Raw genomic sequence first — 26,057 nt, 5'->3', positions numbered from 1 at the left:
TTACAGTGAAAATGTAGATCAGTCATTCCACAAAGCTAGACTAGTGAAAAACTACACTGAAACAAAATATGATTAAGTGAACTCAAGCACATAATGATTTTACTTCATGTCTATTATAAGTTTTGACAACATATATAAACTTACAGTATAATTAAAAATGTGTTGCAACATAGGGAAACTATAAAAAAGTGTAATCATTGAGTTAAACTGCTCCCATTTTAAATTAACAATTGATTTCCCCTCAGAAAAACTGTGCCTGGACTAAGTTGAACCAAGGTCTGGTGGAGCTTTGTACCACTGAAATATGTATACATAACTTACAAGTATAAAAAGGACAAATGATGATGTTATTCTATTCACTCTACCGTTGTTCATTGTTGATGCACGACTTGCAACTCAAACAGCTGAATCGAAAAGCAATTTTCCATCCTTCTGCTTAAGTGACTTAAGAAGGGCATAGCCTCAGAGACTATAATTTCCTTATATGGTAACAACAATAAGCAAGAGTTTAATGTGACACTACTGTAGTGACACCACACGATGAACTGCGTTTTTAGTTTATTGAGTATGACAGAGTAAGATTGTATTGACATGTACTAAGGAGGGAGGAAGGAAGTTTTCTTTGAAAGGCATTGACTTTGAAGGTAGATGGAAAGAGGAAACGGAGGCATCTAAAAAGAACATGGAAAGAACAAGTGGAGAATGAGGCAGGCAAAGTCAGACTAAAACAAGAAGATGTGAAGATAGAATGAGATGGAGAATAAGAGCAAAGGCAATCGCTGTAAGGAAAAAATCGGCCACACCCATGAGTGGGGACAAAACCGAATTTGGATGATGATGATAAAGTGTAAATTAAATTTTAACCACTACCATCACTGGCTTACAAAAAAGTGCTCAATTCCGAGCAGAGCGAGTTATATTGACTATATATATCTTAATAGCTAATCAGTAATCACCTAAAAACCATGACAGCCGTGTGACCCTTATTGATATCTTTAAAAGGTTCTTATTTAAATAAGTATCCTAATAAAAACCTCCTAAAGATCCCAATGAGGGTTAATCAGGCTGTAAAGGTTTTAGTTGATTGGTATGTTTGATATAAAATGTAAAGCTTTTTTGTATTGTCATTAGGTGTTGACCAATACAATACGTTATTTTCAGATTTTCGTTCCTACTTGCACACATGTTATATCAAAGAAGCAATCTCGAAGTGAAAAGTATTTGTGCGCCTGTGCAACAGGTAGAAATGATTTAGTATTAAGTTGCAGTTGGTTTGTTCACATAATCATTAACGCATTTATCTTCAGCACGTTTGTCCGCTCATTTTTTCCAAATTAATACAAATTTGATTTGTAGGCAGACTTTTTACTTCTGTCAATTTTTTACGTTGTTAGCTAATTTTGAAACTTTTATCTGGCCAGATAACTTTTTGGCTATGTTTAATCATCTGTGAAAAAAAGTTTTCCTCTAATTTTTTTTTTTACTTTAATTATTTACATGATTGATTGATTGATTGTTAAGTAGGACTGTTTAAAACCAATATTGCATTAAAATATTTTGAAATGTTAAAAGGTTTTGTATCATATTAATTCAAATCTCACTATTGCGAATAAAAGCAATTTTCTTTTTTTGTGAAATCAAAAACAAAATTGTATCAAAATTTTGCTGATTTTTTAGGATTTTGAAAGCTTTAAAAACATAAAAAACGATTTTCTTACTTTTGATTTTACTACTTTACCTGATTGCTGAATAGGAGGGTTTGAAACAAAAATGTTTTGAAAATATTAAAAAATTTTGAAAGGTTTTGTGTCTATTTAAAAAAAACAATTTCCTTTCGTTGTAAATTCTAATCCAAGAATTTATCAAAATTTTTCCGACTTTTTAAGATTTTAAAAACTTTATTCTGAAGAAAAATTATGTTGCATTTTGTTTTCTTATTGTGATATAAAATTTTTGTTGAAATTTTAAGAGTGTCATCAGTTACTTACATTAAGTCTGGCTATCTTTTTGTCTTTCTTGCCATTCTAGGGTTAGGTTAGCCATTTTTCTCTTCCCAGCCTGGCAACCCTGGGTTGGTCAAACACAGTAGGAAAGCGTTGAAACAAAAATATGAATATTTTTGTTTTTTTAGAAATTGAAGAATACATTGATTTGTATAAAACAAACAGCAAATACAACGCTGATACAAGCACAACAAATCATTGATCTGCAGGCCGAGTAATAACGTGACTGCTGACTTTTGAGAACCGTACACTATATCATTTGCAGTGGTTTTTTACCACTGTACATGGATAAAACTGCTTTGCTAATTTTGTTTTGTGAGAATAGGCTATAACTATTAACTACTTCTATTTGTTTCATCAATGTATTTGAATATTAATCATTTATTTGCTTTTTTGCACAATGTATTCGAATTACCTCTTGCCTGTTGCTAGCTTTCTTATGCAACATCTTCTGTGAATACTCGAACACTTTGAAATGTTGATAACTGAACTGTTTGAAAAAAAATCTATCAAACATACCGTAAAATTTATATGAAAGTTTCTCGTTTTTGCAGGTAAATGGCTTTTAGCCGGACAATATTTAATTGACAGTAAAGCAGCTGGAAAATGGTTGAATGAAGCGGATTATGAATGGGGAAGTAAGAATTATCGTGGTTCATTTCCAGAAAACATGCAAGAGGTAAGATGCTGCTATAATTAACTATTTCTATATTATTGGTGTAGTTTATAAAACTTGGGTTCAAGACTTATAGACGCAGACTAGTAAGTGCGTGCCAGATATGCGCACATACTATGGCTCCAGTTAATTTTTTATGATATAATAAACGTTCAAATTCGGATACTTTAAGTCCACCGTGTCCGTACGGATAACGAGCACCTTGTGTAACTTGAAAATAACCGAATCAATAGGGCCAATAAGATGGGTTGTTCTTTTAGGCTCCTAAACGACGAAGACTGGCGCAGAGCAAGCAAGGATATCTTCCTCCCTTTCACAATTGGTGCATTGGGATCCGAAGCTCGCCACCTGATCGGGCCAGACTCTACAAACGGTTAGTTTAATGGGAAATATCTAAATCGTTGCACTAACTCAATAGTCGGTTGGATTGTTTCGTAACATTTTGATGACGCTGTTTGTGTGTCATGCTTTTAACTTTTTCTTATGCCATGTCACAAGGGCGGCAACATGTAAGGTTGCAAACCCATAATTTGAACTGGCCCCAGGTTTACATTAAAAATTACGAGTTTGCTGCTAATCAGCTTCCTGTGCTCTATTAATTGATCACTAACATTATGTATTTAGGGGTTTGTTTGATAGTCAAAGTTATCAATGAAGTAGACTGCAGTGTGCCAAAGCCTATACATTACTGCGTCAAATACAGTTACCATTCACTGAAAGCCTTAACAGGCTGTTTTACTTAATTGGGGTTACCAGAAGGTTCTTATTCAAATAAAATCTACTACAATACTACAATACTACAATACTATTGTAGTACAATACACTAAATGCACGAGAGAGTTTATTTTACTTAAAATCAATTTTCAAGATAAAATTTGATTTCGATTATTCTGGTTTTCAAAATGCAAAAAAAAATCGCATTATAATTGAAAGTGATATTTTTCTTGATTTTATTTCAAAAGTCAAAGCCGCGATTTCTCTTGTTTATCAAACTTCAGTATTTTCTGAGAAACATTTAAATTTTTATGTATAACTTACATATTAATATACAAACTTAATAATTTATGCAAAACATTGATCACTTTCATGGTTGAATGGCCTGTAAAGATTTGTTGTTCTCGCATAGGCTACACAGGTAGCATGATGACATTATGACGATATCCTTGAAAAAAGCGATCTCTAGCTCAACCTAGCGACGAGAAGATGATTAAATGTTTTCCGCTGGACGTTTTTAAATAGGTAGTTTCATGTTTTGTCTGGAGTACGAACCGGTTTCAGTGTCTTCACAGACGCATAAACCTTGTTATACCCTTGCTTTTGTAGTTTGTACCAGGAGTAGTCAAAGTTTGGCTAGTGGGCTGCATATGTTTGTTTTGTATGTGGCTCGTTGTTAACTTAGCAGAAGCAAGTTGGCTTAGTTTATGTTTCATTTCTAGCAAAGTTAGTCGTATAGAGACTGGGCTTTTTGTGAGCGACTTTTTGACAAACTTAGCAGCATGGTTTCAGCGTGGTTGTGTCTCTGTCGAGTAATGTAGTTGTGAAAAGGAAGAGTTTAATTATCAAAGGTTCGTTTTTTTATTGGTATATTCTACTCATACCCTTATGACTTGTTATCACAGCAATTGGAACTGCAACAATATTTTTTTCTGTTTTTTTTTACGTTACGTTGCTATTGCGTTTTGCGATGTTGATTCATTGAATGATTGCATTTATTGAATGAGTGTGCATAGTGCAACACAAAAAAAAAATTCAAAAGAGCAAAGAGGTGTTACTGGGTATTTTCGTAGCACTGAGCTTGAACCCCGTTCTTTTCGCCATTACCCTTCACTTTTTTGTAATTTTGATTTAAATGTGTGTATTTTCCTTGTCACAGGTCTACCTTATAACATTTGCATTACAAATTACTGTGCACGAGACAGAATTTTGTCAATCATGCTTGCACGGAATGCACGCACTAGGTATATTATATATATCCGCTCGTCCGCCCCGATAGCTCAGTTGATTAGTGCGTCACTTCTGAAACGAAGAAGCTTTAAGATCAAGCGGCGCTGGTTCGACTCTCGTGGTATGCGCTTGAGTAACGCACGTTAAGGACTGCTCCTTATTCAGCGGCACCTAGTGAATGGAATAATTCTTGGGCAACATGACTTCAACAATTGGAAACTTCACTCTGCCAATCTCGGTGACCGGGCCGCCAAAAATTTTTTCCCACGAGCTTTCTGTCTCATTGATTCTAGTCACTCTAATAGTAAGATTTTCCGAAAGAGTTTTGAGAGATTGGTTGATTCAGATTGCGAAATAACTATTTGCCAATGAAATTCTGCAATGATAATAAAATCTAAGCTTTCCCTAACTCAACTTTTTTTGAAAAGCTCTTGCGCATCGCAAAAATTAATTTAAAGAAAAAAAAGTTTGACTTCGACGGGCGTCGAACCCTCATTCTTATGATTACTAGGCAGAGGATGAAACCACTGAACCAACCGTGCCAACGAGAAATTGTTGTATTCACACGGTTTTAATCAACTTTTAATACAAACTTTTACCAAAATATGCAAATGAGACAGAAATCTCGTGGGAAAAAAAATTCGCGACCGGGCCTGCGTCAGTGATTCAAAGCCTCTACAAGTATGCGAAACTGCCAGGATTACGCTCTGCAAGAAGCTTTCCCAGTTCGAGGATAAAGATTCAATCAATCATATTTTTTTGTGATATATTATAACTTACGTCATGTCATTTTTGCTTTGTGCGTTTGCAACCCCTACCACAGATTTAACGCATAGCCTAAGGCCTAACAAGAAGCAGCTTTGCCGAATGCCTACGTCTGTTCTACATATATATACAGTACAAGAAATTTGTATGTACATTCACGTCCAAGTCTGTTTTGTTACATGCTTTACCGTCACGAAATTGGAATAAACATCGTAGTATTGCTTATGATAGCCGATCGCATTTGAGTAACGATAAGCTGCATTTGTAGCCGCCATTCCATTCTGTACTGCAAGTTTATTTTCGTTATTTCATGTCTCAAACGAAAAAGAAGCTACCAACAACAATGTGCAATAAATCAGCCCACTAACAAAGAATGACCTCATATTGCTGTGCTGTTGCACGTTTTATGATATTGAACTCTGCTTCAGGTTAATTGAGGTATCTGGCGGCCAAGCTGTTATACTCCCAAGTACGAACGACAAAAATCTAACTCATGTCATCGCTAACAAAGGTGAGAAACGTGTAATTTTTTAAGTCTTTGTGGCTATACACCATTTGTAGTTACAGGACCTGCTTGTACAAATAATATTTCTGTATATAATTTGTAAACAATCTTACAATAAACGGGTTGGCCTAACCTTCGTACATGTTAAAAGTTATTGTAAGAGATCTACAAGTACTGTATTTAACCAAACATAGTACTAGAATACTACAATGTCGACAAAGTCTAGTCAGTTCACATTTTGTGATAGCCACGACGCCCAGTTGCCCACATTTGCAGTATTTGACCAATTATGTCAAACAACTAGCCATATCCTTTTATGACATTCGCAGCACTCCTTAGATTGTGTGCTTGTCCATTTTGTATCATATATATTTCGCGTTTTATTTTGAGCGTCTTTATTGGTTCTACATGACTACTAGATTGAGAAAACCCACTACAATATCAACTGGTCTGTTACCTTATTTTGTGTAAAGACTACTAGCATTTTTCTACAGCAGAATAAGCTTGTTGATAGCGTACGCTCTGCAGCTTCATGTGTAGGAATAGTTTGCTACAACATGGTAAGGTGTGTCTGTAATCTGTAGGTCGCTGCAGCAGATGTGGTGTTTTGTGCGGTAGACACTTTAGCATGGGACAAAGTTTTTTATGAACCAGCTAACTGCAGCATTGTGACCCTTCTAGCATTCAGACAGACAGTTGATTCTTACTTAGAACTTTGTTTGGTAATTACCGTACATACAGAAAAGAGTAATGACAAAGGTGGGAATCGACCCACGTCGCCGCAATGACTACTTCCTTAAATCCTTAACCCTCAAGCCGCTAGGCCACTCTGCCGACGGCAAAACGTTCACTTAAGTTATAATACTTTCTATCAGAAATGTTAAGAACAACATATCACGTGCATGATTCGCGGCATGACTTCCATCATCGGATTTAAATCTTGCCTTCTGATAGGTTAGTAAGCTTTATCTGCTGAAATACGCGTACGGTATCAATCACATTGTGCAGTGAAATTGAACGTCTAATACGAGAAGCATTTTTGTGAGGCTTTAAAGAAAGTTGTTAATGCACAGGGTCCGGTCCCTTGTCTATTCTAAAATACGTCGTCAGTTGCATACCGTGCCAAACTGCGGTGGTCTCAACTACTTTACCACGTCGACTCCCTCTTTTTCATTGACTATTCACCGTCAGTCTTATAGAACATTTTCTCAGTATGTCCAACAATTGTCCATGGAGAATATTGTCCAACATCTTTACAACTGTGACAAATTTGCAGACTGTTCTTGTGTGTGCCATGTGTCAAAGAACTTTGAAGCCGTATAGTGCTGTGCTTCCGTTTTTTATAAGTTAACTAGCTTTGTAAAGTTTTCTCCGTTGCTTTCAGCTTGTAAAGGGATTATAATCTTAAAATTTATTTGCGATTATTTGGAAATTCTGCAAGGTGCAGCCTGGAGTTAGTTGTGTGTGTGTCTCTTTCCCTCTTGCTGTTTGTATGCAGCAAAGCAGTTTTGTTTATGAAATATTTTTAGTCCGAAATAGTTCAAAACTTTCTATTTCACATCGTAGATCAGTGCTTTTTATTGTATCCAAGCGAGAGCCTGGTGTTTGAAAATTTAGATTAAGCAGACAGGAAAGCAAGGAATGTAATCTTTGACATATGATTAAGTGTATTGACAAAGACACAGCCGTATGCTCTTGAACTGTGTCGGACTGGCTCTTTTATGAACGTTCTGCAGAGCTAGCGCCATCCGATAATGCGGTCGATGACCAGGAGAAACAAGATTTATGTTTATTACTATTATTACTGTACTTTATAGTTTGCATTTGTCGTGTAGCTGAAATTAGACGTGTGAAGTATTCAGTTTCTTTTCGAGTGAATTATATTTTTCTTCCTCGTAGTTGGTTGCCGCACTACCATCAGCAACCATCGTCTGATCAACCGAGATCATTGTAGCATGAATGGGTGGTGCGTTACTGATAGGCATATAGGCGCCTAACTATTTTTTTGGCCGTGGGGGCGAAAGCGTGTTTCATCAGCAGCAACGTAAATTCTGCAAAATGTCACGCAGATTGATGACGTAATTATGCCGTCACACTAGGATTGCTTTTATTGCCACACTCGGAGTTATCGCTACGTTCGACCTACCCTTAATTATTATAAACAAAACTCGACCAAAACACATGTCATGCGTCTGCGTTGGCTAGCGGTTGATGGACTGCGACTCTTTAAGCTAAGCACAACATAAGGTTTAGCAACGAACTAGAATTAGCATGAAACAAGAGACGAAAAGGTTTACTAAAAGGTACACTGTAAATGGAATGAAAATACTAACTTGATCACACGCTTAAAAATACCTGTTGAAAGCAAAATCATTCATGTTTACATCAATTCAACAGGACGTCACCTTGAATAAATTTAAAAGTTGCTTACATCCGTAAACAGCCCTTGAAAAATAGTTACGGAGAGACGTTTGATTAAGTTTTCGACTTGACATTGCTCCCTTTTCTCTACAATATCGCAACTTATGACTGACCTACTTTCAACTTGCTGTAAAACGCCCGTTTTCGTGTTGCAGATGAAACAAAAGATGCGCACATTCCCGTCTTTGATCGGGTTTCAATGGCAACGGTCATGTGTGCGCCATGCAGTTTGCGCGAGTCCGTTGTTGCGTTGATTATGCCGCGTGTGCGCAATGCGGTTGTACCAGCTCTTGTTGCGTTAGTTAGTGGTTACCTCGGGCCGAGACTTCAAGTTCATTTTCACAGCGAGCGATTCACTGCCGCGACTATTCACTGCAGAGGTTTCGACTTTCGAAAGCGACATTGAGTCTGTTTGCAAACGCATTAAGCTAAACGCACACTGCGTCTACGTAGCAAATTATGTTATTTTTGAGTGCATTCAACATCTGATGACATTGAATCGACGCAAAATGGTAGATTTTTGCTATGTCCCAGGCAAAAAAATCAGTCATTTTTTTGTCTGGGGTGGGATTGTAGCATCGCTACTCGTTCTAGTGATTATTTATCGCGAAGCTGTTGCGGTTTGCATTTAAAAAATGTTTTCCTGCTGCCGATCGCTAGTTCATCTATTGTTTTATGTATCAATCAATACAGCATAAAAAGTTGCTCCCACGCAGAAATATGCGTGGAGGCCTGGCCCCCACGGCTTAGGCGCCTATGGGCCAGCCGCTAGTCCACAACACGTGTCAATATCTTGAGTATTGTACAGGTACAAGACGCATACAGTTATATCAATAAGAGTTATGTTGCAACCGGGGTCATGCTGAAGCCATTTTTGCAAAACCGCCCGAAAGAAAAACACCCTAAGTAATCCACCACGACATCTGTCATATTCATCTGATGTACAATTCTTGGATGACTTAAAGTGGCTTTAATTGTATACTGTATCGTGTCATTAAACAAAGCTGAGAGTGTGAATAGCTTTGTCTTTTCGGTGGCCGGTCGATTGGTCGACAGACATTTGGTCAACAGTCATTTGGTCGACAGTCATTTGGTCGACAGTCATTTGGTCGACAGGACGTTTGGTCGACAAGACATTTGGTCGACAGGACATTTGGGTTAAGGTTAGGTTGGGGTTAGTTAACCCTAACCCTAAAATGAATCGTTCTGTCAACCTAATGTTTTTTCGACCAAATGTCCTGTCGACCAAATGTCTGTCGACCAAACGCCTTGTCGACCAAATGTCTGTCGACCAAATGACTGTCGACCAAGTGTCTGTCGACCAATTGACCGGGTACCGTCTTTTCAATAGTCAGTGAGTTATTTGAACAGTGCTTTGATCAAAGTTGATAACGACAGAGTGCTTAAAATGACGTTATTATTTGCCAGACCTGGCAAAATATAACGTCAAAAATCAAAATATAGCGTAGGTAGAATAGAATAGGAACCTGTTCCTATTCTATTCTGCCTACATTGTATTGTACACGTACAACATAAGCAAGAGACTTTTAGCATACAACAAATAGTTTTTTAGGTGATAGTTGTTGAGAAGGCGTTTCTGTTGCGTGTAGAAGCGTTATGCATGATAGACGCAAGACTTGCAATTTCAAATGTAATCTTACAATCTTTCGGCAGCCATGGCCACCTAAAGATACGGTCTGATTTGTCACATTTTGCAGAAATTTTCAGATTTTGCTAACTTTGAGCGAATGTTTACATAAATTTATCTAAAAATTATATTTCTACGCTTTCAATACTGTTTTTTCCAGATGACACAATAGGTTTTAACATCCTCACATGTTGAAAGACAAAGAAAATTTGATTTCGAAGATTTCAGTCAGACTGTTAATGTTTCAGTAACAGTCTGATTCAGCGTTTTTCATCTTACTTTTTCTCATTTGCTATTGCTTTTCCAAGGCAACAAAACGCTTTTATATCATTAGGAGACAGCAAAAAGTAAAAAAAATCTCTGAAAATGTCAGTCAAACACTTGCAGTAGCTGTAATCAAAATCTGCAAAATGTGACAAATCAGGCCGCATCTCCAGGTGGCCATGCGGTAGCTTATAAAAATTGAAAATAAATTAATTTATAAGGAAAATACCTATTGAACAGTCTTATTCTGTAATCTGAAATGACGTGAAAAATAAGACCATCTTACATTAGTTATTTCTAGGAAAGTTTTAGCAATTGTTTAGCTACAGGATACTCTGGTCTAATGACAAACCCATACTTTACAATCGGAAGCAAAGCGTCACTTTAAAATTTAACATAACTTACTTAGACTTTTCTTGTAGCCTACTCAGTACATCAATAGCCTGTTATCATTACAGCTGATGCTTAATTAATGTACAGACTCTAGGGTTGTTCGAGCCATGCTATATAAAGCTAACGAAGAGACCAATCACAATAGCTACCGGCTCTGCGTTTGTTGTTTTAAGCACAAGAAACGCAGGTAGAGCATTGACGTTTAAGATTGGTTTAAACTACTTTTTAGTTTATTTAGTTGACTGCATTCAGCTGCAACTTGAAGTGTATGTCTTGTAAGATAATAGTGAAACTGGTTATGCTGTTGACTTCTAAAAAATCAGGTAAGAATTATTGTGATCTTCACTTTTTGCGGCCAAAGGAAGCCGTAGCAGCAATTATATATTTGTTCAGAAAGCTGCGTTGGTACGGACACGTGCAACGCATGAAAAAAGTTTCGTGGCCGAAAAAAAATGCAGTCCTTTGGCATCCGTAGGAATAACCCGCGAGCTCGACAACATTTGGGAAGATTTGCGACTTGAAGGTTTTGTTTCGGTCGACCTTCAGGGCCGGGTGACCTGGAGAAATGCCATCAGACAAAGTCGACATTTGATAGCGTCCAACTCTCGCAATATGGGAAAAAGAAACGTTAAATCGTATAGATAGAAGATTCACTTGAATGTGCAGTGACTGTTTCTGCCTACAGGTGACTCAAAATGTTTTATCCAGTTTATTATGACAAGAACCAGTTTGTTCTAGAACTAAGTAAGGTAAGCGTAGTTCCATACTTTGATTCCAAGCAACAATGCGAAAATAAGGTGCTCATTATTTCATTCTGGACTAAGAAAAGTAATCCTACTCCAGTTCCTTTTTTTAGGCGCCTTTCTTTAGCAATTGCGTAGGGCCACAAATTTCTGATACTCTGGGTAGAAGTGAGCGGTTGTTTTCAACAAACCAACTTTCGCCAGGAGTCGAGCCAGGATTGCACGATTGGAAATAGAGCGCCTTGTCCGTTACGCTATCCCACCGCTTGAATTAGACCTCCAATCAAAAAACTGCAATGTTCGCAGAGTAAAGCCAATTTTTTTTGTTCATTTGTTCAAAGTAAGTGCATGCTGTGATGCTTTTGAAGTTATGCAGATAATAGAACCTGTCGGCTGCGTGCCTGCAAGATTCATTTTTGTTGACTTAGGCACAATTTTCCGCTTCTTGTGTACTAACAAAAACACTGACCATAATTATAATTCATTACAAACCTTAAACTCAATTTCATTTACATGGCTTTCGAGTAATAATTGAAATGTTCTTATCATTAGAATCAAAAGATGAAATACGGTATTGTAAAAAGGAACGGGAAGAGTTGAACCACTGATCTTTACTATTTTTAATGAAGCGAAAACAAGCTGTTCCCAATCTTAACTGCCATGTCTTGATAGCCAACACAGGAAAGCTGACGGCAGCACAACATCATGAATGGGTTTAGTTCCATTCTCATTCCACGGATCAGTGATAAATGCATTGTGTAGAATTTAATCAGCGATTAGGCCACTATAGATTCTCACCAACAGCAACAATCGAAAACAATGGACCCAGAAACTTGCTAAAGCAATTCATCTTGATTTTCTTTGAAACTTCGATGCTGGTTAAACGGTTGCTGCACCACCGTTCATTTCAGTATTGGATGGTTAATGGTTATAAAGAACCAGCTCTACTATGACTTGAAGATTACGGCTGAATTTCAGATACCTAAAACTCACTGTTCTTAATTTTTTTTCAACTGCCCAACATCATTAGCCAGTATGGTAGTTTTACAGTTTTCAATCGCTTTGTAAAAAGTCAGTTTGTCTAACTCAATTCATACGGTTTAGAGCAGTGGTTCTCAATCTTTTTTTCTTGGCTGACCTCTTTTGGTACCTTTGAAGCGGTCGCGGACCTCTCAAATAATTGGATGTGAAATTTTGGTATATCGTGTCTCGTAATGGAATCAAATGTTTGATAAGTTTTGAAACGACATGCTTAGAGGAATTTGCTGAACTCTCGACGCACTTATGACAACTGATGGCATTGACGAAGTTATGTTTTGAGCTGTATGTTGGCAGACAGGATCAAAAATCTAATCAATATGCTGATTTAATGTTTTTCTATAAATTTATCACAAATTAATGAAATTTTTGCGGCCGTCACAAATAATGTTTCATTTGTAATTGATGTTAATTCGTTATAATCACAGGCAAAACTGTGAGTGCTGATAGACTGCTGACTAACGTTTGCATTTCTAAGTTAAGCATTGAACAACAATCTGCTGTCTCCAAAGAATTAAGTTGAACAATGAACATAGCCTTATTAAAAGATTTATATGATTTTATAGTTAAGATATCAAACCTTTATGCGATGTCCTTTGAATTTTCAAACGATCCATCAGTGCGTTGCGACGTACAGTTGGAGAATCAGTCACTGCAAAGCACATTGCACAATTAAAGCACAACCAATTTTATATTTTGTAATTTATCAATCATGCTGCAAACTCAGAAGCTTTAATGACCCCCGGTTGAGAACCACTGGTTGAGAGTTTAACGATATAAAACGATAATTCTTTGTGTAAGTTTAAAGTAATAAAAGCAAGTTAAAAAGGACCAGAAGGTCTGTGTGTCTTCAACGATGAGGCCGAAAACTGGCTGTTCTTCGGTAAGCTATTAGTGTAGTCCGGGAGAAAATTTCTAACGTTAGGTGGTAAAAAGATAAAACTTTGTCCTAAAATGGTCATACGACGACCCAGACAGGAAAGCAACCGGTTTTTGCATTAATTTTTAAAAAATCTGCAGCAAAATCAACGTCTGCAGACGTTGAATCAATGTATATAAACAATCGATTTGTTGTCTGGGAATTGACCGTAAGCCACAAGTCATTATCCACAAGTTTTCTTTTTTTTTTCCTGTGCCGTCAAAGATTAAAAGACTTGCTTCAGTTGAGTGGACATTCGCTCGAATCTTAGTCCCACAGAATTTTGGTGAACCATGTCTTGTCGAATGCAACATGTAACTTCTTTTGCAGACTACTTGTTTGAAATTGCTTCAATAAGCTTCAGACACTTAAGTGCAAGGCAGTAAGTTATTTTTCAATTGAATCTGAAGGTATAATTTAATGTGCTGAGAAGGGAGGAAGGAAACTTTCTGCAAATGGCTTTGGCGTTGAAGGTAGATAGGGAAAAAACGGAGAAGTCCAAAAAGAAAATGGAAAGAACAGGTGAAGAAAGAGACAGACAAGGTCAGACTGAAGAAAGACGATGCGATGTACAGAACGAGATGGAGAATAGAAGTGAAGGCAACAACACTAACACAACAACAACACAACACAACTTACTCTCTGGAGTTTTTGACGTATCCAGGCTTACGCCTAGTTGTTGAAAGATTTAATTAAGTGGACGAGAAGATAAATAGCAAATCCTTGTGTGCTACATCAAGCATGTTTTTGGCAAGATACTTAGGTACAGGCGCATGCTCTTAAAGATATTGACTCGCGCCTTATCGTACGATTTATGAGGCTCATTATACCGAATGAGCTGTTTGCCCTTTTTCGATCCAACTTGCGTTTACCGATATAAACAATTAACGTATATGCACCATAGGAATTTCCAGGGCTATCGTGAAAGCGAAACTTTGTGATTTGTGATTTTTGCATACGTGACTGTGTTATCGAGTAGCCTACTTAGCCGAGTTGCCATAGCCAAGTAGAACTATGCATCTTTTTCATGTAAAACAAGTTTTTGCTTGTTTCAAAAACCCACTGCCATATAAAATGATAGGAACAACTTATACCCGACAAAATAGCTGATACTAATTTATTGTGTATCAGAGATGAGGGCCCATAAAAGTGTGGAGTGCGATTTCGTATTTAAATTAAAACAAGTGCCTTTTCAATCCATCTCACCGACGTAACATTTATTTGCGGTTTTATATTTAATTTTGCTTTTCCGACATTTTTCAAGTGTAATTCAGGTAAACACGTTCACAATCACACAGTTGGAGTGTATAAGTGTTATTTCCAACCGCCCATCGACTAACATTCCATCAATTGTTTGCTTTACTTACAAGTAGACACTTTTCAGTAGTAAGCGTACGCCAAATATTGCAACTCTTCCTCTGTAATTGGTCGCAATCAGTTTTCTTGAATTTGCCCAAAACTCTACTTATTGGATATTTTAAGATATATGAACATTGAACACGACTAACTCCTAAAAGAATCTTTTCAATAGCACAAAATTTATTGGCGTCATCGAAACTAACTCCAATGTTCTAATGACAAAACGGTTACTGTTTTTCAGATCTCAAAAATAGCGTAAAACAGTATCACAAGAGGGGGATTCCCACCGTTCGTTGCGAGTTTCTCGCCGAACATCTTTTGCAGGTAAGAGTTGAAAACAGCTTGTTTTCTGGCCGAGTCTGTTGTTCATCAAGTTCTGAAACTGTACTGCATGTTTTCTTTTCAAACTTTGGAAAACCGTTCTATTTCCGTCGATTAGACTAGGCTTTTTTTTAAATCTTATTGGTAACACTATCTTTGAGGTGAAATAGGTACAAACGTGACTATTGCGTCAAAAGATGTTTGTACATATGTTGCATTTCATGCATTAAAAATGTGGAAGTGAACATGGTTTATTTCATCTTTATTGCTGCGAGTAAGTTTTGAATTGTGAAAATAAAAGCGTAGGCCTAGTCGGCCTTATATTTGGCATCCATTCGTTTTCATCACTGCGATAGCCCCAAAGAAGTTCAACACTCGAAAGCATAAGCAAAATTATAAAAAAGCTCCATATGTACAATGGTAATGTAATATGAAGGGTAGTTGTAGTTTTGTTTTTTCAAAAAGTGGAATTGTTCCAGATTTTTCATTTGGTTAATTTTTACTTTGTCACAAGTCACAGAAATTTGTTTGCAAACGATAACACAAGTTGAAGCGTTGAATTACACCTCTCATGCAAACAATGTACACTTCTCGCAAATGATGTCGGTATACTGCAATAGTCAAAATAGTTTTAACTATGTTGCATTGTGTATTAAGTTATACGCACATACTATATGAGTGTTTTAGTAATACAACATAAAGTCTACTTGCTTGACTTTTTCAAGTAACAACGCACTGGTTAAGTTCTTTAGGCGATTTCCCAAACTTCATAGTTGCTTTGGTGGTAATTTAATCAGTTGAGGGTCTAACGACTTTTTCGACGATTAAAATCGCCTCAGTTTCTTTGTGCCTGATTAAGAATAAGAATGGTTTGTTGGCGTTTGCTCGCCGACCCGTATTGCGCGATTCTTCTCTGACCGTGGCACCACAACGACCAGCAGCGGTTGCTTTCACTCCCATCTCATCAACGTCAATCGTTGCTTCGTGTCTTGTGTCTGACACAGACACGTACAAGCCTTCCATCGGTGACATTTTTGAAAAAATCGGCCTGATCTGGAATGAACAGATCCATCACACCCATCAGTTGCAGGGTTTCTTTTACATTTTTCCACTGTATATCTTATGGAGAACTTTGGCAAGCTGATGTAGCACTTAGACTAGTGATAGAACGACTTGCGTTTAGCTGTAGCAAATTCATCGTTTTTTTTTTAGTTGGTTGACTGCGTCAGGCTAGTCGTATGGAGCAAAATAGCCGGCGATCATTAGCATGAAAATCACCATGTTCAATTGTTCATTGTTCAGTGCTTGACCTGAAAGAACATCAGAGTTAATCTTTGGGTTCAAAAAATACTTTTGCTTACTTTACCTGAACAATTCCAACAGCTATTAAGATATACTAAGACATAGACAGGGGTCACCAACCATAGGCGTAGCCAGGGGGGGCGAAAGGGGCCATGGCCCCCCCCAAAATTTTCAAACTTTGGATTCCGAAGTTGAGCCCTTTGTTGAAAATATAATAAAATTTGTAGAAATTTATAACGTTTTCCAAGATATCTGGCTATTAACACCCCCAAGGACTTGTTTTAGACACACAGAAAGACACCAATAAATTTTGCAAATCGTAAATCGCGCAAAATTTACGCGATTTACATTTCTTTTAACTAATTTGTGGAAGCAATTTCAGAATGGATTACTCTGTTGGGTTTTTGTGTAGTTATTGAGTTTTTGTGTAGCTGAGTTTTTGGTGTTCTCTAATTTTAGCCGCAGGTTTTGTCCGTTCGTGTGTAACAGCTACCTTTAATAAGTTAATAGCTGTTTATCTGCTAATAAATTTCATACAAATATTGCCCTAAAAGTGTTTCCAAAAAGCGCTATAATCCATTATTTGAGTGTAATTTTGCAAAAATTTTCCGGGGGAGCATGCCCCCGGACCCCCCTAGAATACGCGTGCCTTCGGCACGCTCTAACCCCACCACTTTTATTGTTTCCCTTGCTCAACCTACCAGGATACGTCACTGCACATCAGGTGGCGATGGCTTAAATCAAACACTTTGTCGTCCTCTTCAATTCATCAAATATTTGGCCCCCCCCAAATTTTTTTTCTGGCTACGCCACTGTCACCAACTGGCGGCCCGCCACGCATATTTTCGCTTTGCATACGATTCCACCGTCCGACCAATCATATTGTAGTTCTAGGTAGGGGTCGTTTGAAGTTATTCCAATGCGATGTCCAGCCACACTGTTCCAGTGGTTGATTAAAACGTCTGTTTTCGTATTTCGAAAATGTCTGTGAGCATAGGGTTGCTTATTTTTAGTTTGTAAACGTCCTGTAAACACTAGTGTGCGTTTCACCGTTATTGGGTTTCACGAGCAGTGTTCTTTTATGCAAGTTTTTGTTGGCAAAATAGGTCGGCGTGCTAACTCAATTTATAATAAATTGGAATAATACTATATATAAATGTAAAGATTTTTTCTGGTATTATGAAAATATTTAGCTTAGTACTGCAAAATGTTGTTAATTAACAATTCTTGCCATGCTTATAAGCACCGCAAGTGACATTTGTCTATCAAGGAAAGACGGTTTTATAGACTCTCACAAAAAGGATGAAAAACCAACTCATCGCTTTTTTAGAGGGAACACTGCTCATGAGTTACGATAGAAACGTTTTTTCTGTGATATCCACAAGCGTTTGTTTCACGGTGCCTGGTTTCTTTCTCCCTGTTATTGGAGCCTATTTTTCGCTGATATGTTTGCAGGTCACTATTGTTGCCTGCATTGCAATGTGTCAAACATTTCTATGTTTACTGAAACTGTTAATGGCAAGGTATCTTTTGTGAAGCGAAGTGACGACACCACTCTTGCTTGGCGATGAATATTCTGATGAAACCGCTCGCCTAGCTGTAAGTGCGCAAAACAAGTGGCCTCGTTTATTAGGCAATGTTAAAGAAGTCAAAAGTATTGTTAAAGGAGCTTGGCCTGGCAGTAACGTTGTTCGACTAATGTTGTTGCTGCGGTATTCTAAGATAAATATTAACAATAGCCTATGTATTATAACGCTGGATACTGGTTACAAAATGTTCTTTTCTTGCATAAGAGTCAACCTACCTAAAATTTTATTAGTGCGGCCCGCCACAGCTCTCCTAAGTGCCAAAGTGGCCCGCATGCAAAAAAGGTTGGTGACCCCTGTGCTAAGAGAAGAAATAGCGTACGTTTCGTTGCGCCATCTGACGAACTTTGTATTGCAAATAAATATCCGCTTACCTTCGAAAGGCAACACTATCACCTCGGAAATCAGCTTCAGGACTGATAGATTTTACACACCTGGCTTCAAGTCGATCCATCATTGGTACTTGAATAGTTTCAGTTGGACTTGTATGATTGGGTTTCAAAGTTGTTCTCTCTTCATGGAATGCACAGTTCCATTGCGCCTGCTTTGTGACGTATCATTAATATCATAAAAAGTTTAAGTTTTTGACATATGCTCGATTTTATTTAAATTTCTTTGCTGAATTTTGTTAAGTGAAGAAATCATATCAAACTCAATTCCACATGGATCAAGGTTTAATACGTATTAGGACTATTACGTAGGCCAAGTTTTTTTTGTATAAACTCATTTTCAATCAACCTCCCAAGGTGGTATTCAAATAAGAGTTATGGATACAGGAGTAGATGCCTATTTCTTAATTTGTTAGGTCAAGAAAGGGTCATTTCGTTGCAGTTAAGTCGTTTGTTTCATTTTTGTTGATGAAGTCTTTTTTTCTGATAAATTCTGCTAGTCTATTCGTATCTTTGCACTGATGAGGGGAACTGATAGTTAACAATTTTGTTGGTTTAGTTCGCAAGTTTTGTCACAAATTTCTGCTTGTGGCAAACGATTATGGTGCAATAAAAAAAAAAGTCAAAATTTGACTGAGTGAACTTTTCTTTTCTGTGTTTTATATTTTTCTAAATGCTGCATCTGCAAAAAAGAAATTAAAATCCTCAACAAAACATATTAGGCTCTTCTGAAGGCTGTATAATAAGGCGGTGTGAAATTTGAATGGACAAAATCGAATTATAATCACACAAGGTGACTACTGACTGTTGTGTAGAGTATTTTGTGAAGTATTATGCAATAAAATCCAGTAACTTTAAACATGTAAGCATTTTAAGGTTAGTATTTTCTGATTCTTGCAAGGTGATTCCACAAAAAGTACTGTCACAACGCATCAATCCACGTGATCCAGATAGCGCACTCTGAATGGCTAGTTAGGGAAAACGTGTTGTGTGTCGCACACACACGCGCGCGCGAGTGATTGCTGTCTGCTGCTGAGAGCAGTGCTTCCACTTTGAAGGATTTTATTCCGAAATAGGGATTTTTCAACGCTTTGAAGGATAAAAAAAGGAAATGAAGATCGGAAGGATTTTTAACAATTTACAAGGAAATTTTGTCTTAAAAAGGGAATTGTTGTTTTTAGCAATTTTAAAGAAAATTTTATTAATATTCCCTTTCAAAAGTTCTAAAAACGACTGGAATAACGATCTTCTTCTTCTCTCGCTTGACTTGTAGTAGCTTAGATTGGCAATGCCTCCTCTTGCAGCCAAGATACGGTAGTTGGATCCAGTTGTCGAATACCAGTGATTCCACTTGGGGGCCGTAAGATGGAACATTCGTGGAGTATGTGTTGCATTGTTTGTTCTACCGCTCCGCAGACACATATTGGCGTATTATGCAACCCCCACCTAAACAGATTAGCTCCAGTGCAGCCAACGTCACATCTGATCCTGTTCAATGTGACCCATGCCTTTCTTGAGAGGTCTGCTCCAGGAGGGATGGAGAGTGCTGGTATAACTGAAAACTGGGGAGGGATATGTGGCAGCTCGTTCCATTCCTGGGCCCATGTCTCCATGCAGCTGAAGTTCTTATCCACAAGCTGTGTAGCATATCGATGGAATGGGCGCCTTGATTATAGGCATTGAGGTCTGACTGGTCCATTTCTTTGGGAGTGACTGTGGAGAAGGTGTTGAGGATCGAGTCTTGCATGCAAAGCCAGTTTGTGAGAGGCTTCTTTCCTACGGACATGAGGAGGAGCAGTGCCAGCTAAAGTTGGCAGATAAGCAGTAGGTGTGGGGCGGAGACAGCCAGTGATGATGCGCAAGGTGTCGTTAATGCATACATCCATCTTTTTTGTGTGTCTGCTGCGGTTCCACACAGCTGAGGCATATTCGGCTGAGCTGTAGACCAAGGCTAGTGCACTTGTACGCAAGGTTGATGCTCGGGCTCCCCATCCTGTTCCTGCAAGGTTTCTCAAGAGGTTATTTCGCGAGGTAACCTTGGCACGGAGTGACTCGATGTGGGGTCTGTAGGTCAACTGCCGATCAAGTTTTACTCCAAGGTAAGGAATAACGATAATCAGATGGTTTCCGTCGCCATTCGTTCGGAACCCCTCTCACTCTCTTTCCTATTTTCGCCTCGCCCTTCGTCTTTTGATTTCTATTCTCGCCATTTTGGGAGTTGGACGTGTGTGAGTTAGTTCTCAATTCTTTTAGTTAAAATTAAGTAATCCGTTGATTTAAGGTTGAACTTGAGTAGCATTGACAAAGTTCACTGAGCTTCGACGTACAGTTGTGTATGATAAACTTAGGCTAGCTAGTGGTATCCTTACGGTTTAGACAAGTTACGTAGTTATAGCCTATGCTAACCTATCATGGTGTCATGAAAATAGAGCTAGCTAGGCTGTGTATAGTGTACAGTTTGTACACACACAGCCAGACTGAGTCAATATCATGAATAGGCCTAGTATCCTGAAGTTTTTCATCAGTCTCAGATAATTGTGAAGACGTTACTGACAATGAGAAAAAAGAGATCTAGCCTAGCCCAGGGTTGCTCAACTAATGTTAACAAAGGTCCGGTTTGACAAATTAAATCGGTGAAAAGCGATCCCGTGAATAAGTTATTTCACACGCAACCACGAAAGTTATCTTTACCAAACCACTTTTTTAGGTAAAATGTAACTCAACTTGGATTTTTGAGAAAGTGTTGGGCCTTCCAGCAACTAGGATAATCACAGTAAAAATTGCTTCCTCCCAGTAGAAATCTGTTTATGGAAGCCCTGAAACGTGGCAATGAGGTTATTCTTCCAAAAGCTCAAGGTCCACCATCAACACTCAGAAGGTTCGAACCGCTGTCCGCCAGTTGAGTAGCCCTGGCCTAGCCTATAGAGTTGAACAAGTTAGCACATCAAGGAAAACTGAACTAAACACTAAAATAAATTTGTTAATGGATGGATAATTTGTTACTGGACATTTACCACCTGTACATTTTCGGTGTTAGGGATAGATTAGGAGTCCGGGTAGGAAAGATGAGAGTAGTATTATATTTGGTAAATGATGTCCAGGACTCCAGGTGCTAAATGTCCCAGAAGCAACTAACTGCAGTTTTTTGGCTTGACAGTTTTTAGCGCTAACAAGCAGTTTTTTGGCTGGACATTAAACAAAAGAAGTAAACCATGTTATTGTAAAATATGTGCTGCTTTTGTGTAGCCTACTGTTCTAATAAAACAACGTTGCTTCGACATACCGGTGCTACTGAAAAAAATCAAGCTAACGTTTGTCCTTTATTCAGCTATAAACAATAGGCATGACTAGGCCTAGGCCTGAATTTTCATCAATTTTAGATCATTGTGAATATGTTATAATCATTCGCTATCTCCGCTTGCAGCAGATTGCGCATCAACATGGGTTACTTGACAGGGTTCCATGTGATTTTATGAGCAGTGCTGCTTCCATGCTGGCTCAAGGCAGATTGGAAGAGGGTGATATGTCACCAGGTTATTACTCGATTTATCTTCACTGCGTTATGCAAGAAAGAGCACAATCGGTACCCTTTTTAAAGTTTTTGATATGACCCGACCTGGAATCGAACTCAGTGAATATGTTACTGATTGTCACGATTTCTTTCTATCTCTTACCAGGAAAAAGACTTGGAAAGGTTCAATGACGTAGTTTAATGGGTCAAACCGAAAAGCAGTCAATTAAATGTCGAATAATTCTACTAGTGAAATGATAATCTGACTTCTTGAAGAACTTTAACGAACGGCTTCTCAAATAACTCTAAATTCGAACACAATTTATATCAGCACCAATTCTCATCTACTTGTATTCAATTACTTCAAGTCTCAATCACCAATAATTTCTGCATCAACTACCAATCCACAACTCATAGCACAACTCTCATAATTAACTCATAATAATAATAAACATTACACAGACTACACCACTATTTATAGTTGGTTGTTCAGTCCAGTAACTTCGAGAAGGTTACATCATAAAGAACCATTGTTCTATCAAGCAGCATTTGAATGTAAACAACAGAAGTCTCTAGAATGTCACGTAGGGAAAATGATTCCAGAAAACACATTTTACATAATACAGATTTCGTAATCAGAGGTTACTTCAGGTCATAACCGATAATAACACATCGCACCAGAATTCTACAACCAAAACAACACGCTCGTTGAAGATACAAAGCAAGCCATCGCGAGGCATTGCACCTTGATTGTGACATACGTTTGTCCTGCCCCCCCTTAGAATATTGTTGCAAACAATATAACAACACAATCAATACAAAACACACCACAAAACAATTAATTACTCAATAAAACAGTTCTCGTAAGTCCATCGTTGCATGATCTACCAACGATAGCTTTTCTCAAAACTATAGTCACGTTTACTGTGAAAGTTTCCAACGTCCTCAACAACTTCAGTGCATCGGCGAGCGAGATGACCCATCTTCCTACATCGGAAACACCTCCTCTCCGGACAGTCCTTGGCGAGATGACCTTCTTTATGACAGTTGTAGCAAGCCTTTTCATCAAAAGGGCAGCTCCTGGCTATGTGTCCAATCTCCCCACATCGGTAGCAGTGGTTGTCACGGCAACGTCTGTTTTCCGAATGTCCGCCGTCAGCAACGCACTCCCTGGCGAAGTGTCTGCGTCTACCGCATCTATAGCAAACTCCAAATGGTCGTCGCCTGCCTCTTCTCCTCGGTTCTTCGCGCTCGTAATATCCGTCATCGTGAGATCGTTGCTGATTATCTGCAGAACAATCTCGAGCAAAGTGACCATTCTTGCCACAAGAATAACAAGTAACTTCAGAATCTCTCTCAATAACATTTCCGATTATAAGATCAACTAAAGAGTTTTGTAAACATAACGCTTTCACAGTCCCACTACAATATGGAGTTTCGATATATATCCTCGTTAACGGTCCTTGGATTGAAGTGTTATTTATTGACATCACAATTCCAGTTTTTCCCGTTAATTGACTGTCTTTAACCAAATCTCTCCTCACCATTATACCCGTAGAACCAGAACCACGTAAAACTTTTACCTTTTTGTTTCCAACTTTTCCATCCACTACTGGCAGGTAATCTTCAGGTATTATTTTTTTGCAATCATCTTCATCCGGTCTCTCCTCCCCAAGCGTGGGTTCAGGAATCATTAACGCACAACCGCACCGATAAACGTCTGTGTCTTTATCTTTTCCAGACTGATTGGATAGGGAAAACGACTTGTCCTTGCATTCCTTCGCTTCGTGTCCTTGCCTATTGCAACGATTGCACCACTTCCTCGATTCCTGATGATTTCTGTTAGTCTTCCTCCGGCAGTTAACAGACTTATGACCTAAGCCATTACAATTAAAACAACGTACTTCTCTTGGAACCGCACCTCCTTTAAAATTATTTGTTTGCTCTTCGTCATTATCGCATGACAACGCTTCTTCAGTCGACAATTTCTCATCATGAGCAACTAAGTATTGTTCTGCCACACTGGCTATTTCTTCTAAAGTCTTTGGACTTCTCTCCCTTAAATAAACAGACAGATCTTTTGAACATGAATCTGTGAATTGTTCCTTAACTATAAGGTTTGCCAATCCGTCCAATGATTGTTCGGCCCCCGAAAGTTCAAACCATTTTAACAAAAGGTTTCTTAAACGTTCAATAAATTGACCTGGGCTTTCGTGTTGTTCAGGCTTTGCCTCACGGAATCTTTGACGGTATCCATGCTCGGTAAAATTGTATTGCTTTAACAGAGCTAACTTCAATCTGTCGTAGTTCATGGCCTCTTCTTGCGAAAGTCTTGAATATACACCAAGAGCTTGTCCCGATAATAACATGCTTAGCTGGGTAGCCCACGTCGACTTCTCCAATTTGGCTATTGTAGCATATCTTTCAAATCTTAACAAATAACTATCCAACTCATCTTTTTCCTCAACAAATGATGGCAAATCTGGACGTCTAACTTGCGCCACAATAACATCTCGAGCATTATCGTTAGTAGAATTAGATCGCTCACCAATGTCCAGTTTTTGTTTTTCTAAATCAAGCCTTAACTTTTCCAATTCATATTGCGCTAAGGTGTGTCATATTTTTTGATTTTTAGAATCTGTATAAATTTTCTCTCGGCTACCCCAACAAATGGTGCAAATCTATGCGTAGTACTGGGGAAAAAAGTTTTAGCAATATTGAAGTTTGTTTACCTACATCATTTTGCATCTAAAATTTCGAGAAAATTTGAAGTTTTTTCAATTTTTTTAAAAATTAAAAAAACATTTAAAACACAGCAACACATCGTAAAACACGTAGATAATTGTTGCACAACTACAGAAACACAACAAGAGTTGGCAAAATGGATATTTAAATTGTTCCGAAACTGCCAAACTGGATCAACTTTGCTATGTCTTGTTGTCTTGTTTGGAATGATTTCTGGACATTAGCATACGGCTAACCTGCTGGGATTTGATGTACCCTTTCCTTCGTTCTTGTGTAAAAACAGTTGCTGCTGCTTCAGACATCATCTTTACACACCTCTCAACACTTTGTGTGTGGCTAGACCACATGGGCACGTCCATAGGAACAGCATAAAACTTTCTCAGTTCACTGCTTGTAAGAGAACATGTAAGAGGTGGCTCATAAGCCGATGCTTCCCACTTTATCATGTCTGAAATCTTAGTTGCATCGATATTAATCTCTTCCACCCGTCTCACTCGCACTGCTTCATTTCCGACTTTGCTTTCTCCTTCTCCTCTCAGTTCAACGATCTTGTTAACGGCCCAAACCCTTTCACTTTCATCCTGGGAACAAAGCATTGCCTGCAAAATTGTCTCGCTGAAGGCGTTCCAAGCTGATCTTTGCACTGCAGGAATGACCAGCTGCTGCACTTCGGTCTTTTGCTTTCTTATCTGTTCTATCATGAACAACAAATTGGCGGGACCTTCTGTCCATTTATGTTTCATTTTAATATTAAACCAGTTAGGAAGATAGACCCCCATGATAAATTGAACAATGCTTTGAAGATTTGTAGCTTTTTCCCCTTTAAATTATGCTTGGAAATCCAAATTCGGCAGAATCGAAGAGCCAGTGAGCCAGCGAGCATGATTTACAGGGCCAATTTCCATGCGAGCGAGAGATGGTGAGAAATTACCAGTTTTTATAGCTTCATGGATTTTGTACGCATAGCACTGATCTGTAGACAGATCTTTTATAATTTCTGGTTGAAGATTAAGAAGTGCTGGACCACCACTAATCGTGGAAAAACTTGGATTTATCTTCATCTCCGTCGCATCGTCTAACATCTGCCTAGGGGTCCAGACCACTTACTATCAGATACGGTCTTTCCATCAAGAGCAACTATAAGATGCCTCAAAGGCAGCTCTCCAGTGTGCAAGTCGCAAACTATCCAAACCAGTTTTCTGTTCAATTTAGTTTCCAAACAGTGCATTACTCCTCCTTTCCAACCTGTGTTTACGTTAGTTGAATCACCACCGACCGCCAGGATAGTTTTGTTCAATCCTCTTTCGACCAACCACTCGAATATCTTCTCAGCAATGGTTTCAGCATGTTTCTTTTCTTTAGTTGCAGTACGGTATCTGGTGTAAAATGAAATAAAAATTTTCCTCCTGGCTTACTACACACCGAGTAATGTTCCTCCTTTACCATTCCTGGGTACTTTTGGCTAGATCCTTTAACATAGAAATAAGAATTAGTATTGTCTATCCAAAAAACACACAGGAAATTC

The 26,057-nt window shown here is 38.2% G+C and overlaps 1 protein-coding gene across 2 annotated transcripts in view; it reads left to right on the top strand.

Annotated features, from left to right (window-relative positions):
* The window catches only part of LOC145784270 (uncharacterized), a 66,671-nt gene that overhangs the window by 4,638 nt on the left and 35,976 nt on the right, over positions 1–26,057 (top strand). For both annotated transcript variants that reach the window (XM_082596058.1, XM_082596057.1), the window contains exons 2-6: positions 1,162–1,240; positions 2,558–2,682; positions 2,940–3,052; positions 5,817–5,899; positions 14,920–15,002. In XM_082596058.1, the coding sequence (XP_082452184.1) occupies positions 1,162–1,240; positions 2,558–2,682; positions 2,940–3,052; positions 5,817–5,899; positions 14,920–15,002 (483 nt within the window). The remainder of the gene's footprint in view (positions 1–1,161; positions 1,241–2,557; positions 2,683–2,939; positions 3,053–5,816; positions 5,900–14,919; positions 15,003–26,057) is intronic.

Source organism: Aplidium turbinatum, chromosome 15 (genome assembly GCF_918807975.1).
Source record: "Aplidium turbinatum chromosome 15, kaAplTurb1.1, whole genome shotgun sequence".
Classification (NCBI taxonomy): Eukaryota; Metazoa; Chordata; class Ascidiacea; order Aplousobranchia; family Polyclinidae; genus Aplidium; species Aplidium turbinatum.
This window is presented reverse-complemented; position numbering and strand designations above follow the sequence as displayed.